The sequence below is a fragment of the Myxine glutinosa genome, chromosome 2 (assembly GCF_964187855.1).
Source record: "Myxine glutinosa chromosome 2, kmMyxGlut1.1, whole genome shotgun sequence".
NCBI lineage: Eukaryota > Metazoa > Chordata > Myxini > Myxiniformes > Myxinidae > Myxine > Myxine glutinosa.
Genome location: NC_136262.1, coordinates 105,306,556 through 105,328,064, shown reverse-complemented (window position 1 = coordinate 105,328,064; position 21,509 = coordinate 105,306,556). Strand labels below are relative to the sequence as shown.

Genomic DNA, 21,509 nt, shown 5'->3' with positions numbered 1-21,509 from the left:
CACACACACACACACATATACGTAAACACGCTCATACACACACATACACAAAGGTGGATACTTTGAGACCTGGAGGGCGGGGGGCTCTGTTACACCTTCTGAAACCCGCATATGAAGATGACAACCAATGACACACACAACTCGTCCATTTATAGTCGAAAAACGGATGTCCTTATTAATAGCCCGATTGTGTACTCTTGTAAAACAGAACTTTCCTGGGCGTATAAACATTCATAAATGAGTTTTAGCTAATGGGACAGAAGGCATAATGTGTTCTCTAAGGGTCCTTATACTTATGCTTTAACAAGATTGGAGTTTCTCTGCTTAAATTGCCTGCAGGGCCAGAGTACGAGTTCAGATGCAGGAACGATACCATGAGATATTGAGATATCCCAATAAATCATTGGATGCCTTATATGATTATAGAATTATGTATATTTTCACTTAAAAACAACAACAAAGAATCGAAAAGCACAATGTGTAACACACAATACACTTGTCTGTACTTTCACAGCAGAGATCCCTGAAGTTCAACGTAGAGATGGAGGAATCGGCAGCATTTTCAGTATGTGAAACAGTGATTCCCTCAAGCCGAGATCTCAATGACAATGGGGGAATAGAAAGCACTTCAGGTGGATTTTTCACCAAGATAATCAGCAAAAAAAAAGGTTGGTGTGGCATTATTAACGTTTTTTCTGCACTTCATCGTCGTTTGTCGTAGTTTATTGGGTTTTTGATGCGGTTATTACGACAGCACTAAATGGCGAAACTGCTCATGCCGAACCCATGAATGAGTTTACATGCGGAGAGAGAGAGGGAGCAGCTATGTACTGGTGGAAACTCAAAATCATAATTGTATTTAGAAATTCATGAAACCTCACACCCATCATAGGATGGAGAAAAAGCAGTTTGTTTGGGTGGAAACTCAAAATCTGTATTGAGATGTTATCAAACCAGCGAATGTTTCCACATGCAGTAAATGGTGAAACTGTGAATGCCGAAGCCGTGAATGAATTTACTTACGGAGAGAGAGAGCAGTTTCGTATGGGGGGGGGGGGGGGTGGGGCCAGGGGAAAAATTCTCAAAATCATAATTGTGTTGAGAAATTTATGAAACATCCCACCCACTTTAGGTCACCTGCTGGGACCACAACAGGTATTGCCAGACATACAGACAGACGCTCCTGCTTTATTATATAGACTAGCAACGGTACCCGCCCTACAGGTGGGGCTTCAATTGGGAAGCCCAAATGAAAAGGCACAATATCAGAAATTGAACGCTTTTTTTTATTTTAAACGATTTATATAAACATCCGTTAAATCATGTCACACGCAAATCATCAAAATATAAACAGTACATGGCGCCCATTTTGAAAAAAGATTGAATTCTGCAAAACGGAAGCGGCCGCTACACGTCTTTCTCAGTCGCACATTTATGTGTGAAGAGTGTGCGCCGAATCTGTAACACAGAAGCGGCCGCTACACCTGTTTCTCAATCGCTTTGCACACGCTGCCGTGTTACTTCGGAGCTGCACGTTTATATAGGAAGAGTTCGTCAGGAGTCGATCTACTCTCTCCTGGTACGTAGAATAAACAGTATTTGTAGAATTTCAACAAAAGCCACATCACTGTTCATATCGGTAAATATTATTCCATCGTGTTTGGAAAAACTGGAAAATTGGAAAATTGGAAAAATTCGAAAAACAATATAGCCTATTTTACTCCCAGGGATCCCAGGAATACCCACCCAAAATATCGTTGCGATCGGTTGAGACGTTTTTGCGGTACCTTTGAATGGACGGATGGACATTTGGTGAATTATCGTAAGATATTAATTTCCAGGGCATTGTCAGATTGTTGTTTAAAACTCCAGCTGGCTCATTTATGACATTCAGTAAGGAATGTAATCTGTCTGTTCCTTCTGATGTAATCAACATGTGATACCGATCTACAGTTTGGTCGGCTGTTGATGCCTTGATGGCAAATGAGATGGGCACTAAAATGCTACCTATGAAATGACACTAGTCCAATAATCACCCAAACTGTATAGGAAAATAAATATTCATGAACCATATAGGTATTATGTGTGTGCATATTATATATCATTTTAGATTTGCCATCCATCTCTCAAGGTACAAGTGCAGTATTGTTGAATGTGCTTGTTTTAGAAATCAAATTGTGTTTTTGGGATACAGAACTCTAGGCTCTTGGACGAGCTAAAGGACGGAGGGCAGTTGGTTCACCGACTGATGAGCTTCAGAGGCGAACATGGAGACACAGATATCGCACATGAGTTGGATAATGGAAATAAGTGGGGGAAAGGTTGAGAGGGTGCAGGAAATGGGTATTGGAGAGAACGCGAGATGATCGTGATGGGCATCACTCTTAAAGGACTGAAGGGAGAGGCCAAGAGACAAAAAACTCAGGGAGTAGTCGGTTCCACAGGCGAGAGAATAGACGGATTATGGAACGCGGGTGAGCATTGTAATTCCAATTTCAAAGGGATGTGTGATTCTGCTATTAGGCCTGAACAGACCATGACATTCACTCAACCTTCTAGTGTTCCCAAGGGATCTGGAGAATACCATAAATACCTGCCTCACAGGGTGAAGCATCAACGGCGGGTCTAAAACAGTAAAAACTGAATATAAAAGAGATATTAGTGTTCTTATGCTCAGATAAAATGGGCATCATGACTGAGTCACACCTTACAGCCACTAATAGTCCAATATTTCAACTTGTCATACACCAGTAGCTTTACTATGATGTTATCCAAGCAATTTTAGGCCCTATTATAAGTTACAACCATATTATGTAGCATTATAACCCTGATGACAGAAGTGGATCATGAAATATTCACAGGTGAGGATGAGCGAAGCCATACGGGGCTGCAGCGATTTGTTGGGAATGGGGTGAAACACCGGGGAAAGCTCATTGGTACGGATATTGTTCCCAATGCCCGTGATGAGAGTATGTGCCAGGACTCCATGATGAAACTCAAGGTGAGACATGGGATGAAGGTTATTTGTAATTTTTGTGATTTTCTCGGTTAAATGTGAGAATTAATTCCCTGAAACATGTCACAGCAATGATGACGTAAATTAGAAACTCCATTTCCATCACAAAATGTTGAAAAATATTATGTAGAACACACAATACAACAGATAGTCTTTTTATTGGGTTTATAGCTCAACAACAGTTAAACCATTCATAGGCCTGAGTTTGCAGAAGTTCTTGCTCAAATTATAATGACCTCCATTTTGTTATCAAATGATTTTGTATGAAACGTAATTTTTCAATTTCTTGCGTTATAAGTGTTCTTGCTTTGAAAAAATACATTTGGTTAAAAGTATTTAAAAAATTGTAAACCAATTCATTTCACATTTAATAACAAGAAAAAGAGCAATCGGAGATTGCAAACCCTCGCCAGGATGTATTTTCAGTGATTTTTAAGGCTTTTGTGTTAAAACAAATATGGCAGCCGAACCACGTGACCGATGACGTCATCATTTTTTTTTTCTAAACTAATTTATTCCTAGATTATGCTCAAGAAATTTCATCTTGATCAGATGAAGTTTTGTACTTGTCGAATTATGACGTCATAATGGAGGCACCTATGACATAATCATTAACATATTTTATTCCCCAGGGAGAGTTCTTTACAATGAGCCATGTCTCAATTTTTTTCTATTCAGCGCTTTCAGAGATAGAGGTGCAAAGTTGTTTGGGTTTTCCAAGATGGCGGCCGAACTTCGTGACCGATGACGTCATCATTTTTTTTTTCTAAACTAATTTATTCCGACATGGCGCTCAATAAATTTCATCTTGATCGGATGAAGTTTTGTACTTGTCGAATTATGACGTCATAATGGAGGCACCAATGACATAATCATTAACATATTTTATTCCCCATGAAGAGGTCTTTACAATGAGCCATGTCTCAATTTTTTCTATTCTGCGCTTTCGGAGATATAGACGTGCAAAGCTTTTCGATTTTTCCAAGATGGCGGCCGAACCACGTGACCTATGACGTCATAATTAGCATTAAAACAATTCTAAAGGTGGAGTTGCACCTATGGTGAAAATTTCCTGTCAATCGGACCAACTGTTGCAGAGAAAATTATATTTATTCTATGCGGACAAACAGACAAACAAACAAACAGACAAACAAACAAACGGACTCAAATGCAATACCCTCTCCTCTGGCAAGGGTAACAAACTTTGCACAGACGCTCGTTAACAATCAGACAGCAAATTAACTGGTCAAATTATTTCAATCAAAATCCAGGGTGTCCACAAATTACCGTTCCAAATTCAAACCGCAGCTAGAGCGAAGTCGATGGCGGGTCATCGTGAATTCCCACGCTTCCCACCTCAAGCAAAGTTGAAAGATGGCAAAAGATTCCACCAGGAATGAAACAATATCGAATTTTGGATTTAAAAAAAAAAAAAAAATTGGTTTTGACCCCCTGTGAGCCCACTGGGGCATGAACCAGGGGTCAAATCCAAAAAATCGTTAAATATTTCATGCGTCCCTCAATGTTGATTGCATGAATACAAAGTTTCTGTGAAAATTTGCCTGTAATTCCTTTTTTTGTTATTTGACCCTCTGGGGCGGGGAACTGACGTGGTCTCTCAGCAACCCATGGGATTCGAAACTGGGAAACTGGCACAGACCGGCACAGACCGTTACAATATCATATTTCATTGAGGAAGAGACTACGTGATAGAAAGACTTGATTGTCCTCTATTGAGGATCACACATGCAACTGAATATCTAGTTAAGAACATTTTCTCATTTACTCTTTGCTAAGCGCACATTCCCTTGTTAGTACAAAGTAGTCGGTAAAAGTTATTATTAACTAATCACTGGACACTGTATGTACATTGCGCAACACACAAGCTTTGCCTGATCCATGTACTATGCGGATACCACTCGTGCGATGCATGCAGGGCTTCAGTGCGGCAGCAAGGGCTCGGGGAATACACAAGCAAAGGATTGTTTTGAGTGTATGTCTGGATGGGATCCGTATCACTGATGAGAAGACAGGGGTAAGCTTACGTCTGAAAAGCATTTCATTTTTTCTTTCTACTTTCAGACTGGGCAGGACCAGAACCCATTGTTAAGAGAATGTTCATCATTACCTTCCTGTTGCTATGCAGTACAGGGCCGAAACCATAGCTCTCCAACCCTTGGCTATAGACTGATGTTATACGCTTCTTCCATAGCAATTCTAGTTAGCCCGTCCACTGCACAACAGGAGACATGGTATGCTAATCACTTCTGTGTGTCTGTGTGTTTCTCTGGGCCGTAACCTTTTTACCATTTGAGTTTTGTCAGCAAATTTTCACCAAGGCTTAATTATGATAATACGTAGAAGACAAATTAATAATTTTATCAAAAGGTCAAAGGTCAGCGTCACACACACACACACACACACATATATATATATATATATATATATATATATATATATATATATATATATATATATATATTAGTGGGGCGGCTTAGCCCAAATATTCAAAAGAATTGTGCATTTTGTGATACAAGCACCAAATTTGGCACACTAGTAGACTATCATATTATGAAAAGATCTGGATATTGGGCCATCTCAGATTCAGAGATTTGATTTTTGCAAGATTTGCAGATTTTACAAGCTGAGATTGCAACGCCAGGGACGGCCGACTCCTTCCTACGAGCTGCCCACGTCACCCGCACAAGAAGAGCTCATCAAATCACTGCAGCGGCACTGCACATCCTGCAACACCGTGCGTATGAACGCCACTGTATGACATATGCTGATGATGCAGAAGACCTGCCTGAGTTCGAAGACTGGTGTCACCAGAGAGGAGAAGACATTCCCAACTTTCAGTACTGGGCAACTGTGCTGGAACTAGAGATGTTGGTACTGGTCTACGTGCGTTCTCTGCGGCAGGCTTCATTCACGATGTACCTTGATGCCCTGACGGAACTGGTCCCATGGTTCCATGCCTTAGACCACACACACTATGCCAGGTGGGTCCCTGTTCACCTGAGGGACACGGTTGCACTCCCAATGAAGCACCCAGATGTAGCTGGAGAATTCAGGGCTGGCAACTTCACTGTACAGAAGACGAAGAAGGTGTTCTCTTCGATCCCAATCGAATCGAAATCTTGCAAAAATCAAATCTCTGAATCTGAGATGGCCCAATATCCAGATCTTTTCATAATATGATAGTCTACTAGTGTACCAAATTTGGTGCTTGTATCACAAAATGCACAACAGGTTTGCTATGCTGCTACACTATATATATATATATATATATATATATATATATATATATATATATATATATATATATATATATATATATATATATATATATATATATATATATATATATATATATATGGGAGCGTATGCTGGATCAGCACGTCGCTGCGTCCTTGGACGACTCATCAGCACCATTCAGACACACACCACTGTGTGTGCTATGGAATGAGGTGTTTTTACGGCGGCCGGAGTGCAAATCCTGCCACCAACCTCCTTGAGAGAGGACCGTGTACCCTGGTACTCATTTCACCGACCTTGGAAGGAATGACAGGCTGAGTCAACCCCAATTGGTATTAATTCAAGAGCTGAACGGGATTCAAACTCATGACTTTAGGATCCCAACCCCACCAACCTAACTATTACGCAAACCAACATAGCCATCAAATTTTCAACAAAGCCTTATGATTAGAATATGGAGAAGACAAATTAATAATTCGGGCAAAAGGTCAGCTGTCACATAAAATCGTCTTTTCATCCGATTGACCTGAAATTTAAAGAATTTGCATATCGGGTCACTGAATTGGTTCACTAATCAAAATGTAGGAGTCGATTGGTTTTTTTAGACCAAAAGGTCAAAGGTCAAGTTTGCATCTGTATAATCAAATCGCCTTCAACTGTTCATCCTGCTTTGGTACATTATTTTCACTTGTCTTCCTTCACTTTTCACTCACTTCACTTTCACTCACTTTCACTTCACTTCACTTTCACTGCTTCAAAGTTTCACTTTCATACACTACATGACCAAAAGTATGCAGACACCCCTTCTAATTAGTGGATTCGGCTGTTTCAGCCACACCCATTGCTGACAGGTACACATAATCAAGCACACAGCCATTCAATCTCCATAGACAAACATTGGCAGAAGAATGGGCCGTACTGAAGAGCTCAGTGACTTTCAATATGACACCTTCATAGGATGCCACCTTTACAACATGTCAGTTTGTCAAATTTCTGCCCTGCTAGAGCTGCCCCAGTCAACTGTACATGCTGTTATTGTGAAGTGGAAACGTCTAGGAGCAACAACAGCTCAGCCGCAAAGTGTTAGGCCACACAAGCTCAGAGAACAGGACCGCCGAGTGCTGAAGTGTGTAGCGCTTAAACATCGTCTGCCCTCGGTTGCAACACTCACTACCGAGTTCCAAACTGCCTCTGGAAGCAACGTCAGCACAACTGTTCGTCGGGAGCTTCATGAAACGGGTTTCCATGGCCAAGCATCCGCACACAAGCCTAAGATCACCATCCGCAATGCCAAGCGTTGGCTGGTATGGTGTAAAGCTCACCACTCGCCGTCATATAAATTCATGGACCATTGGACTCTGGAACAGTGGAAACGCGTTCTCTGGAGTGATGAATCACGCTTCACCATCTGGCAGTCTGACGGACGAATCTGGGTTTGGCAGATGTCAGGAGAACGCAGCCTGCCCGAATGCATAGTGCCAAATGTAAAGTTTGGTGGAGGAGGAATAATGGTCTGGGGCTGTTGTTCATGCTTCCGGCTAGACCCCTTAGTTCCAGTGAAGGGAAATCTTAATGCTACAGTGTACAATGACATTCTATACGATTGTGTGCTTCCAACTTTGTGGCAACAGTTTGGGGAAGGCCCTTTCCTGTTTCAGCATGACAATGCCCCCATGCACAAAGCGAGGTCCATACAGAAATGGTTTGTCGAGATCAATGTGGAAGAATTTGACTGGCCTGCACAAAGCCCTGACCTCAACCGCATTTAACACCTTTGGGATGAATTGGAATGCCGACTGCGAGCCAGGCCTAATCGCCCAACAACAGTGCCCGACCTCACTTATGCTGTTGTGGCTGAATGGAAGCAAATCACTGCAGCAATGTTCCAACATCTAGTGGAAAGCCTTCCCAGAAGAGTGGAGGCTTTTATAGCAGCAAAGGGGGGATCAACTACATACCTGTTGCTATGCGTCACGTCCATGATTTTGGAATGGGATGTTCGATGTTCGGGTGTTCACATACTTTTGGTCATGTACGTAGTGTATGTCCAAACCTGTATTTCAGTCTATATTTACATATGCTGGCACTTACTGGCAATTGAGTCTTTCTCTGATATGTTAATAATTTCTTATAAAGCCAACCCATTTTGTGTTTAGCCTGTTTCTCAACAAGTACATTTCAAAGGAGGCCACTTTATTTTCCCCTGTTTTTGTAGGGATCTCGATATATTATCCATCCTTACTATAAATTCATGGACCGTGTGTATTTGTTTGTGTGTTTGTCGCACAACTCCTCCTACAGTTCCTCCTGCAGCTTGTTTTTGTCTTTAACTTTGAGCTACCCCCTGGGTCTTCATCAGCCTTTGTCCTTCCCACACTATTCCTGCAGGATCTGGGTGCTTGTGCATCATATGATACTTTGTTTACATCTACCTGCAGAACAATACCTGACAAAGTAGCAAGGACTTCACTGGACGTCAGACTGTAATTTAATGGTCTCTTTCTCAGATCTTTTTCCTTTCCTAAAACCGAGTTGCAGCCTGCATGCTGGGAATGCCATTGTTTAATCATATGATTTAGCTCGTCCAATTTCTGCTGACATTTACTCCACCAAGGGCCCCACTACCATACCCTAGGTACTCCATCCAGTAAGCCGTTGGCACTTTCTAGGGGAGTTAGGTTACTTATCCGCCTCCTAGAATTTAGAGTTATCAGACACTGGTGGTAGGTACTGTCTACTGCCATGAGGGTATCAGTCGACAACTACCTGACATGCCAAAAATAAATTAACCATTATTACTCATTAATCTTTGATACCAGAAACATTCTTTCATGATTAATCAAAGTCCGTTTTAAGCATCACTTTCACAAAGATGAGGGCAAAAAACAAGGCAGCAGCAAATATGTTCGATATATATTCAATCTAAATGGTAAATCTAACCCCAAACACCATTTACAATCCCAGCACCTTGTCTAATTGGGCCATCACCTTTCTTTGTCTTTTTCTCATTACCCCTGTATAACCTCAGGCACTTACCCTGCCACTAATGATCTGAAATTTTATTAACACTCTTTGTGACATATTTGAGCACGCACTGATGAATTCGAACATAAAAGTATAAATTTTATGAATAACCACTTTGGAGATAACCTTATAGGTGCCATGCAAAGCTGGCTGGGGGCTAGCGGGATAGCCTAGAGGTATGCGCACACACCTCTGAGCTATGTGGCCTGGGTTCGCACAACCCTAAATCTTGCCCAGGTGTACTGCTCCGGCAGCATCGACGGTCTGTAAAGAGTATGGCACACTGATGATGTTGAAGGCTTCCTCCATCACGATTGTTACAAAGCCGACCCAAAAATTATAGCCAATCATATATAGGGTGGTAAAATGCCATTGGCAATAGGTCTTCCATCTTCAGTCCACACCTCAACCCTATTCCGATGACATTCTGGCGCGATCCGATATCCTGGCATGAACAGCAGGAACAATGTGGCGAAATGAAGTTAGAGGAAGCCACTCCACCTTCTGCTCCAGAACATCAATGATGTAACATTGTCAATTTGCAAGTTTTTTGTTTGTTTATCCCAAAAAGTGATCAAATTAAGGTAATTCAAACTTTTGTCAAAAAGTTAATTGATATTTCATGTGACTCAGGCTGAGCAAATAGAAACTACTGGGGGAGAGGGGAGGATATAATTATGCTCAAGACAGGGTTAGATGAGGGCTAAAAGCAAGGGGTTTGAGAGTGGTGCTGATGGAGGAGGCCGAGGATGAGGGCGTTATAATATATCGGCACTGAGCAAGATGGTCTTGGTGGAAAAATAACTTTCATTAAAATAACAAGTTCAGGTAAGGGCAGCGAGTTAATTACTATAACTCGAGGCAAAGATTATTTGATATATTATATATTTTACTATGTCAGAAAGGTGTGATCAGGTGCAGAAAACATTTCTGCGATGATACTATGGTTACCGGGCTATGGCTGACGCATCGTTTGCAAATTATTTCGATTTTATGGAATCATTAACAAGGTGATCCATGACTAAAGAAATTGCTGAAACAGAAAGGGCAGGATTGCGGGGTTCGAACGACAAAACACAGGTAATCTGATATAGTGACAGCAGGTATTGTGCTGTGTCTAGGAGCACATGGTCATTCGGAGGACGATGTGAAGCCGGCTTTAGCATTTAGGTTATGGAGCAAGACCCTACGGTATCCTACTATTAATTTGCAATTGGTCACTGGCTTTGACACCAATACAATTTTTTATTATGGACCATAGGAGTCATAAAACTACATATATAAAAGAAACAGTTTCAAATGGAGAACCTCGCCGCCATTAGAGCATTTAAATTGCATCAGCTGTGGCAATAAATGTGAATTGTTGCTCCCAGCTTGCCGGCTTGGTGACAGAAGACGCCATTTGTATTTTGCCACCTCAATCCTCACCACGTTTAGCGCTCCCTTCCCGCCTTCTTGTGTGGTCGGTCACATGTGGAACGTTTTTTCCCAAGTCTTTCATGAGCCAGTTGGCCAGGCCTGACGTTCCACAGAAGGTGATTTTGGCAGGAGTTTGTAATTTGTTCAAGGTGCCTGTGATAACTCACCTACCTTTGACAAAAGACACCGTTGCATCATCCTTAACGTCAACCAACGACCTAGCAGATAGGTCCACCGAATTTGGGACCCACAAGTATTTGGGTTGCAAATAAGACGTGGCCTCGCCACTCACGGTTAGGGGTGCATCATCAACCAGGATATAAGCCGAAAGGCTTCAAAGTCACGAGGTGGAGGAAACAGCGATGTGTTGTCCTGACGAGCCCCAATAAGGGCCACACTGGTCGGTAGCTTCACTTTTCATCTGCTTGGTGACAGCATTTGACTTCAATATTCTTGCACTGCGAGAGGCCTTTCTTGGTTTGCAGTCATGATGGTATCATCCCGGTGTTTGTCCAGGTCAAAGAATTTCAATGCAGTAATCATATATATATATATATATATATACAGACTTGGCATTTAATATGGAATATTTTTTTTTCCTTGACTTGGGTTTACTTTCTTAACTCAGTATATCAATCTGGTGAGTTTCTTTTACACTTTGGTGATTTATTTGTTAAAAGAACCATGTCACTGATTGTCTGTCGCAGCAAGAAGTCAACAACAGGATTATATCACAGGTGGCGTGGCAAAATGTACGACAGGTGCATTTGATAATTGGCTTCACAGTCGGGTAAACAAGGGTTGTTGCGTTCTGTATTAGTGGAAAACAACTGCTGCACGTCTCCAAAAGTTATTGCCGCTTCCTCTGGAGATGCTCCGTCAACTCGACAATGCTGTTTGTCATGGAATGGTGGCTTTACGAAATTACGGCATGAAACAGCGTGCTATTGCTCGGCAGTATGGCATCACTCAAGGTCAGGTGTCAAAGATCCTGAAACGAAATGCTCAGAGGGGTGTCCCTACTCCAATACCGAGGCCAGGACGTTCCCGCAGAACCACAAGGAGGGATGATCGCCAGCTGCACCGGTTAGTCCACAATGGCCATAACAAGTCAGCTAATCGGCTTAGGGCTGAGTGGCAGCAACTGACAAATGTGCCTGTATCCAGAAGGCTAGTCAACCAACGACTGGTTCAAGCAGGCTATCGTGCCAGGCGTCCCCTGAGAAAGCCACGCCTGACCAGACAACACCGCCAGCGCCGATTGCAGTGGGCCAGAGAGCACCGTCAATGGCAGCCAGGACACTGGAATCACGTGATCTTCAGTGACGAGTCAAGATTTCTGGTCTATCGTCAAGATGGCCATGTCCGAGTGTGCAGACAAGTGCATGAAGCCTACAACAAAGATTGGATAGTGCCAAGAGTCCAAGCTGGAGGTGGTGGGGTGACCGTTTGGGCTGATTTTCATGCAGGGGCAAAACTGACCTGGTTGTTCTGAATGGAAACCTGAACTAGTTGAAGTACAGGGCCATTCTGGAAGAAACATTGCTTCCATTTGCTCGTGCAGCCTTTCGAGGAAACTTTGTCTTCCAAGATGACAATGCACAGCCTCATCGTGCTCGCATGATCCAACACTTTCTTGCTGACCGTGGTGTAGAGCATATGGAGTGGCCTGCCATGCCCCCGGATATGAATCCGATAGAGAACTTGTGGGCAGAATGAACGCGTCAAATCCACCACTTGGGCCAGCAGCCGACCTCTGTGCGTGAATTGCAGCAGGCTATTGTCACTGCATGGCAAGCGATTCCTGTCCAAATCTTGGCAAATCTCGTGAACAGCATGCCTCAACGTGTATGTGCTCTCCTGAATGCTCGTGGGGGTTACACAAAGTACTGAACTGTAATTTTACTGTCCGTAATCCCAGTCATAATTTAACTTTTGTTTTTGTTAAAAAAATTTTTGGCTAATGTGCAAAATAAAGAGATACTTCTGGAAAACGTACAGAAGTTTAACACAGTACTGTCCATGAATTGAGTTCGATATCAGTTTACATCACTTTCAAGGATCAATTTATTTGTTTTGAAATGTCAAATGTGGTTTTTGTTTCTTTTAAAGGTCACATTAACAAAATCTAGAATAATTTCAACATAATTCCAATGAACTTTTGGTTCTAAGACATCTTGAAAAGTAAGTTCACCCCCACAAAAAAAATATTCCATATTAAATGCCAAATCTGTATATATATATATATATATATATATATATATATATATATATATATATATATATATATTGTTACAGATACGACTTTGATGGTATGGTGGGCCGAGCGGGATGGCCGCCGTATCCGTACAAGTTACCCCGATTGCACCCGGGGTTGACTAATCGCGCTATGCTGGCTCAATAAGAAAAAGAAGACACCCGGCTGGATTATAATGACACAATACGACACCAGGGGTTCAGTTCTCAAGTATATTCGTACGGAAAAAGGTTAGATTACAACTACAAGAGGGACAGCATAGGAAGACAGGCACTTAGACACACTCTTATATTAACCCTAGACAGACCACAGATAAACGGGACAACGCTGACTCACACGGGATTTGATGGCAAGGAAAGCGGCAGTCGATGGCTCAGGTGCACCTGGCTCAGGGACAGAATCACGTACGGTGGTGTCCAGCAGATGCGGGGAGGTCGCTCAGCGCTCGTGGGTCGCGACTTTGGTGGAGATGCCGGGGAGGTCGCTCAGCGCTCGGGAGGGTGGCGTCTTGTCCTTCCAAGCTCGGGGCGCATCTCTCGTCACGTCCGGCGCGGGGCCGCGTATATCCGGCGGGGAGTGACACGCCCTCGGCTCGTTAGCGCCGCCCCAGATGGCATCGGCCCATGGCTTCTCATTGGGTGCGGGGGTTACCGGCTCCGCCCTTGACGAGGGGCCGACAGGGAGCCCCTTCGTGGTAACCCCGTGGAGCGCGTGGTCAATGGCGGCTAACCGAGCCGGAAGGAGGACGCCCACTCCCCATGCCGTCACCGCGCCGCCCCCCTCTTTTGTTGTTGTTGTTGTAGTTGGCGCTTCTTCATGGGGAAGAGATGCGGAGAGGTATGGGGAGGTCCTAAACTTCCTAACAGGTGCCATATAATCACATTCTGGTGCAACGAAGAGTCATAATTAATGGAAACAAGTCCTTAACTGACATAGATTAAGAATAACTAGCAAGATGTCCTATAATTGTCTACGTGTGGTGCGGTGGACCTGGGCACGACATTTAATGGGGGAATAAGGGGAAGGTCGGCTCTACTGATTGTTATTTACATGCAATGGGACTAGGGAATGGGGGACTGGGGAAAGTTGGGGAGTATTGGAGAAAATAGGGGAATATTTACAAGCGGATATGGAGGCCAAATTCCATATTCGCAACATTGCACCCTTCTCTACCCTCGGGGCGTCCCGACCCGATAAATTTTTACCTACTTTAGTGTGGCACGCAATGTAGTTCCCTCTACTATTAACTCTACCCTGAGTGCGACAGTTTTACAGATATTCACAAATGAGTAAATATGTCCCCCTGCGACGTTGCACCCTTCTCCTCACAGAAACACACCCACAGGATAACCGAATCCGGAAAGAATTCTCAAACTAAACATACAGCCGGTAGGGAGCATTATTTACAAGACTATGCTGCTATTTACACTACGATCCAGGACCTGTTTTTGGAGGAACACATGCAGATGTTATGCATAGAGAGAGCGCGCTTGCCAACATCGATACACCAACCCACGAGTGCTCTGTGGCCGACGGCCTTTAATAACGTGCAGAGCACCCTTTCCCGAGCATCAAAAGCACCACCCCACCACCAATCGGTGCAGTCACCATTGTTCATTGGAATAAAAATAACTTCAACAACCCCTAACCCTGCAGGTGTCTCTTGCTCTTCTTGTGGTGCACTTGGTGGTAACTAAAAGTGGTTCACCTGTATGGCATAGGTGCCACGTTGACCCATAGGTCCATCCCCGGGTGGTGCTTGGCCGCAAACGAACTGCGGTCCATTGTGGGTGGCCACAAACATTGCGGTCCATATGGTGTACCGATCCAGGCAGCGAACAGCGAAAGTGCAGGCCCACAACTGCGCAGCCAGCACCTCTCTCTCCTCTCTCTCTACCCCAAAGCCAGATCCTCGGAGGTGGGAGACAAAAGAAGAAGACAAGTGAGTAAGGTGGTAAGGGCGCAAAAGTGCACGCAATGTAAGGTGATGCACACTGGGGGCACATGGGAACCAGGTGAGACAGGTACGTTCCTATCGTACGCCCCCCCCCCACCAGGTAACCTACATGGCCCCTCCCTTACCCCTTACTGCATCCACAAAACACAACACTACCCATAAACATCTACTTTACAAATCGACAAACATCCCTACTGTCTTCCCCGTTCCTCCCATAAACCAAATTCGTCTTCTCTCCCTCCTAACCAATCAAATTTGCCATTTTCAACTCTCATCAAAATTTGCCATCTCCAACTGCACATCAAAATTTGCCATCACCAATTCATCATCAGTCCCTCCTAGGGAGGGAGAGATGGAATCACCCCAATGTCTCATCCACGTCGTGATGCGTCTCACAAATCCTCACAGCAATCTCATTTCCTGCAACAAACAAAGAAAACACAGGTGTGGAGTCATCATCATCACCACAGGCAAGTGGCTGCGTATGGTGCGACAGGTTCATCAATCCTAACTATCTCCTAAATGACTTTAACAACTTTACACTACCCGGGGGCTTTCTCCGGCCAAACCATTGGCCCTCTTACACTATGGGTTCTAAAAACCAATTCCCATTGGCCAAACTGTGGTGCTCTTCAATTTGGGGTCTCACTCCCCCGATTCATCTCCCGGTGCCCTCGTACAATTTCTGGGCTGCGACGTGTACCTCTCCCAGTGGGTCTACCCACCTGCACACCTCCACCACTGCAGTTGCCTCCGAGCTTACCTGCTCCTTACCCTAACCTAACTACCTGGGGAAGGCCCTCTGGCACTCTCCCCACTCGGTGCCCTCTCTGGCACTGGGCTACCCGGGTCCGTCCTCCGGATCCTCGGGCCCCATCCACAACTCTACCGGCTCCCAGAGCCCACCTGCGGCCTCACCTGGCCGACATCCTCACAGTGGTGGAGTGCTCAACCAACTACACACACTAACAGGCTACACGCCCAGCCATTTCCACAACACTAATGCACCCATTCACAACACCATTCTGCAACCGCACCACAGATGCCAATATCCAACCACAATTTACCTGCACCCTTTACCTAACACTTACACTACCCGCCCCGGGTATTCGTGAAAGGGGTCCACTCTTCCCCCATCCACACCTTCGCACCATGCACACCACTCCGTACCACTCACTCCAACTCTCTCCACACACCTGTACCTGCACACCTGTGCTCTCACACCTGGTGCCACCTGCACCCTTCTCTCCCCAAGCGCATTCGCGCTGATCCACAACACTCACTACTCATACACTGCTCCACACACCTGTCCAGTTGCACACCTGTGCAATCACACCTGTCCAGTTGCACACCTGTGCAATCACACCTGTTCAATTCTCACTCACACGGCATCATCTCAGCTAACTACTCCCTTCTGAAACTTGCGCTTCCCAGTCGTCCCTTTAAACTATTGCGCTCCCACGTCATTATCATCCATACTAATCTACCTGCGTCCCCACTACAGGTATCAGTCACTAACTAAACTTAACGTTACCTAATGTCATCTTCTAGGGCCCTATCAATATAACCTAACCCACCCGGGCTAGTTTTCACTGCCATACACCCCATAAGCTATTGCTCCTTTGCCCCACATGGGAAGGATGGTGGATTTGCCATCCCACCACATCGGGGGTCTCTCACTACCAATTTTGTACACCTAAATTCCAACCAATCAAAAATTTGGCCAATCACTGCCCATCATCTGCCAATCACTACTGCCAATCCCTTGCCAATCATCAAATTTTGTTTTTCTCTAATTTTGGGGCCAAAACACTATCCTCATCACCCAGTCTACTCACTACTGCCTCTCGGTGCGCCAATTCCTGTCCAAAGCCCGGCTTCGTAAAGCCAAGCAATGGATGCTGGTTGTTTTGTGCCAGCGGCTGGATGCGTCCGGCACTCGGTGCAGGGACGGGGGCTTACCCGTGCCGAGATCCCACGCACCACCTCGGCGTGGAGCCATCCAATGTCCCGATCTCGACCTGCCGGCACGTCTCAACAAAACGTGGTCGCCATGACGACTCTTTCTATCGGGCCGCCCGCTCCGCCTAGTGGAGCCTGGACGCGGCCGTTCAAAGCGAGGCCCGGCACGCACCGAGGGCCTGCTTCGGCTAAAAGTCGTTCTAAACTCTACCCCGTCTAACGTCGATGCTTCACCTGCATGCTTACACCCCGCAGCCCGTTCCTTGCTCACACCTCCAGCCGTCTCCATGCTCCTCGTCGTACCTTTCCTTACACACCTCGGTACTCTCATTCCACTCACAGCCTTGGTCACACACCTGACCACCGAACACTTTGGCACACACTCGTTGGTAGCACACCTCACCAATACACCTCTTCGCGCCCCCTCCTCGGTCACCTCCTCTGTGACAATCACAGGTGTGCTCTCATTCGCACACCCAACCACGTGCCTCACCACCAACTCCAGCGTGCATTCCCACTCACGCTCTACCATTCCAGGTGTGCATCCTTCCATCCCAGGTGTACATCCTCGCTCACCTGTCACAACTAACTCACGCTCCATGTCACTCTCACTACTTTCACCTCCATTCCTGACAGCGCACTCACCCTTACTCTTGACAGCGCACTCTTTCCTCATGCACCTGTCCGTCACACACCTTTCTCGCGCACACTCTCCCGTTACACCCTCTGTAACACTCACCACAGGTGGACACTCTTCCTTACTTCTGACAGCGCACTCTTTCCCCATGCACCTGTCTGTCACACACCTTTCTCGCGCACACTCTCCCGTTACACCCTCTGTAACACTCACCACAGGTGGACACTCTTCCTTACTTCTGACAGCGCACTCTTTCCTCATGCACCTGTCGGTCACACACCTTTCTCGCGCACACTCTCCCGTTACACCCTCTGTAACACTCACCACCCCGCGCTTCCACGTGCTCCCTCGCACACGCGCTACGACCGACTCACTCTCGCCAGCACACTCACTCCTTGGTACACACTTTTTCCTCACACACCCCAGAGTCGGACTTTCTCGCACACCTCCTCTTTCGCACACCAGACCTGTCGCACACTTCACCAACGGCCTCTCACGAACACCCGGGTCCATCTCGACCCCCAAGCTTCTTAAATCCCCTGGCGCATCATACGCACGACCATATTGGTCACCACTTACACCGGGTCCTCTTCCTCTTCGCTTCTCCTCCATCACCTGCGAATCCCTCATCCGGTTAATGAGCACATCATCACGATCCAAACACAGACTTTGGACCAATTCTTTTATCTCCTCTTTTATCTCTTTCTTATCCCCTCTCCGTCGCTTCTTAATTTCGCTCATCCCTTCTTCCACTTCTTCTAATTTGTGCTTCACCTCTTTTATTCCCCGGTACGTCTCCTCAAGCTCATCCTCTAAGGCTACCTTGACCGTTTCCATGTGCGTCCTCACCTGCCGGTCCTTCGTCTCCATAACCTCTATCACCTCGTCCAACCTCGTTGTCAGTCCCTCACGTACCATCTGACATTCCCTCTTCGTCGCTACCAAGTCATCTTTTAGTTCTTTCTGTGTCGCCTTTAAACCTCCTAATACCGCAGGGTTCCTTTGAACCTGCTCCACTAACTCCGTCTGTCCCACCGTCAGCTGCTCCACCTCCTGCGTCAGGTCCTCTATGCCCCCTTGTAACTTTACAGTCCCCTTTCTCACCTCCTTTTCCATGTGCTCCTCACAGTGCCTCACCTCCTCGCGCACTCCTCCGACCTCCTCACTCACTCCTCTTCTGATCTCCTCTCCCATCACTTGCATCTCCTGCCCAGATGCCACCCTCATCTGCTCCATTTCCTCCCTGTGAGCATCCAGTTTGGTTTCTACCCCCATTCTGACCCCCTCTATCTGCTGCTCCATTTGTTTAACTTCCCTTTCCGCTTGGTCCCTCATGTCCCTCAATTTGCCTTCCATACTGTTTTCTAACCCCTCTAACCCTTTTTGCATCCCTTCCATTTGATTCTCTTGAGCGGCCATTCTGTTTTCTACCCCCGTTAACCCATTCTTTACTTCTTTTATCCCGTTGTCTAACTCCTCAAAATTATTGTCTAACTTCTCAATTTTCTTGTCTAACTCCTCAAAATTATTGTCTAACTTCTCAATTTTCTTGTCTAACTCCTCAAAATTATTGTCTAACTTCCCAATTTTCTTGTCTAACTCCTCAAAATTATTGTCTAACTTCTCACCGGTACCCCTCGCTTCGTCCCTCATTACCCCCATTTGGTTTCCCATTACCCCCATTTGGCCCTCCAATCGCTCACCCTGAGCATCCATCCGGTTCCCCAATTGGTTACTCTGCAGTTTGAGGGACGCCTGCATTTGCGCCATAAATTGCTCCATGAGGACCTGCATCTGGGCCATCCCTCCCACTTGTGCAGCGGGTGCGGCCGCCGTAGCTATGTGCGAGGCGCCATTTCGCGCGTCTGCTACCCCCGCTGTTTCGCTCTCCTCACGTGTCTCAATTTGGTCCTGGACCGACCCTGCTTCACTCTCCCCTACCGGACCCCAGCCGTCTTGATCCGCCATAGCGCGACTTGCAAAATTCGAGTTTCGTAAAACAAAACAAATTTCGGCCGCTCCAAATTTTGACCAAATTTTTTTTTTTCCTCTATTCGTTTTTTTTTTTTCAAAATTTGGTCGGGCCTCGAATCCCACTCCTGACACCAATTGTTACAGATACGACTTTGATGGTATGGTGGGCCGAGCGGGATGGCCGCCGTATCCGTACAAGTTACCCCGATTGCACCCGGGGTTGACTAATCGCGCTATGCTGGCTCAATAAGAAAAAGAAGACACCCGGCTGGATTATAATGACACAATACGACACCAGGGGTTCAGTTCTCAAGTATATTCGTACGGAAAAAGGTTAGATTACAACTACAAGAGGGACAGCATAGGAAGACAGGCACTTAGACACACTCTTATATTAACCCTAGACAGACCACAGATAAACGGGACAACGCTGACTCACACGGGATTTGATGGCAAGGAAAGCGGCAGTCGATGGCTCAGGTGCACCTGGCTCAGGGACAGAATCACGTACGGTGGTGTCCAGCAGATGCGGGGAGGTCGCTCAGCGCTCGTGGGTCGCGACTTTGGTGGAGATGCCGGGGAGGTCGCTCAGCGCTCGGGAGGGTGGCGTCTTGTCCTTCCAAGCTCGGGGCGCATCTCTCGTCACGTCCGGCGCGGGGCCGCGTATATCCGGCGGGGAGTGACACGCCCTCGGCTCGTTAGCGCCGCCCCAGATGGCATCGGCCCATGGCTTCTCATTGGGTGCGGGGGTTACCGGCTCCGCCCTTGACGAGGGGCCGACAGGGAGCCCCTTCGTGGTAACCCCGTGGAGCGCGTGGTCAATGGCGGCTAACCGAGCCGGAAGGAGGACGCCCACTCCCCATGCCGTCACCGCGCCGCCCCCCTCTTTTGTTGTTGTTGTTGTAGTTGGCGCTTCTTCATGGGGAAGAGATGCGGAGAGGTATGGGGAGGTCCTAAACTTCCTAACAGGTGCCATATAATCACATTCTGGTGCAACGAAGAGTCATAATTAATGGAAACAAGTCCTTAACTGACATAGATTAAGAATAACTAGCAAGATGTCCTATAATTGTCTACGTGTGGTGCGGTGGACCTGGGCACGACATTTAATGGGGGAATAAGGGGAAGGTCGGCTCTACTGATTGTTATTTACATGCAATGGGACTAGGGAATGGGGGACTGGGGAAAGTTGGGGAGTATTGGAGAAAATAGGGGAATATTTACAAGCGGATATGGAGGCCAAATTCCATATTCGCAACAATATATATATATATATACATATATATATATATATATATATATATATATATATATATATATACATACATCACATCCCTCTCTGTACCCACCGTACCCAGTCGTACCCAGCTGCTCCTGGACTCCGTGTCCTCTCCTCCTGACAAGGTGGAAAAGTTTCTGTCAACAATCGAGTCGGATTCTGCAACTGGACCTGACGGCATCAGCCCACGGGTCCTAAAATCCTGTTCTTCCGCTCTTTCACTCCCTCTCTCTGTTCTCTTCACCCTCTCTTTTGCTCAAGGTCATCTTCCATCTGCTTGGAAATCTGCCAACATCACCGCTTTGCACAAAAAGGTGCAAAAACAGATCCCAGCAACTACAGACCAATCAGCCTTCTCCCAATTATCAGCAAAGTCATAGAATCCATCATTGCTTCAGATATGAAATCTTTCCTCTTCTCCAATGGCTTGATCTCTAATCATCAATTTGGTTTCAGACCTGGACACTCTACTCTGGACATGCTGCTTCTGCTTTCTCAACAATGGATGGAGGTCCTCAATGCCAAACAGGAAATTAGAGCAGTCTCCCTTGACATATCACGTGCCTTCGATACGGTCTGGCACCCCGCTCTGCTCACCAAACTCTCCTCTTTTGGTATCCATGGAAATCTCCACGCATGGCTGGCGGACTTCCTCTCTAGTCGTAGTCAACGTGTGGCCCTGAATGGGTTTCTCTCATCTCCTCTTCCTGTTCAGGCTGGAGTTCC

General features: G+C 45.9%; 1 protein-coding gene across 1 annotated transcript in view; it reads left to right on the top strand.

The window, feature by feature from the left end:
* Positions 1-21,509, top strand: part of LOC137421465 (uncharacterized) — a 148,804-nt gene that overhangs the window by 38,239 nt on the left and 89,056 nt on the right. The window contains exons 3-5 of the mRNA XM_068107569.2: positions 515-668; positions 2,862-3,001; positions 4,953-5,051. Coding sequence (XP_067963670.2) covers positions 542-668; positions 2,862-3,001; positions 4,953-5,051 — 366 coding nt within the window. The 5' untranslated portion in view covers positions 515-541. The remainder of the gene's footprint in view (positions 1-514; positions 669-2,861; positions 3,002-4,952; positions 5,052-21,509) is intronic.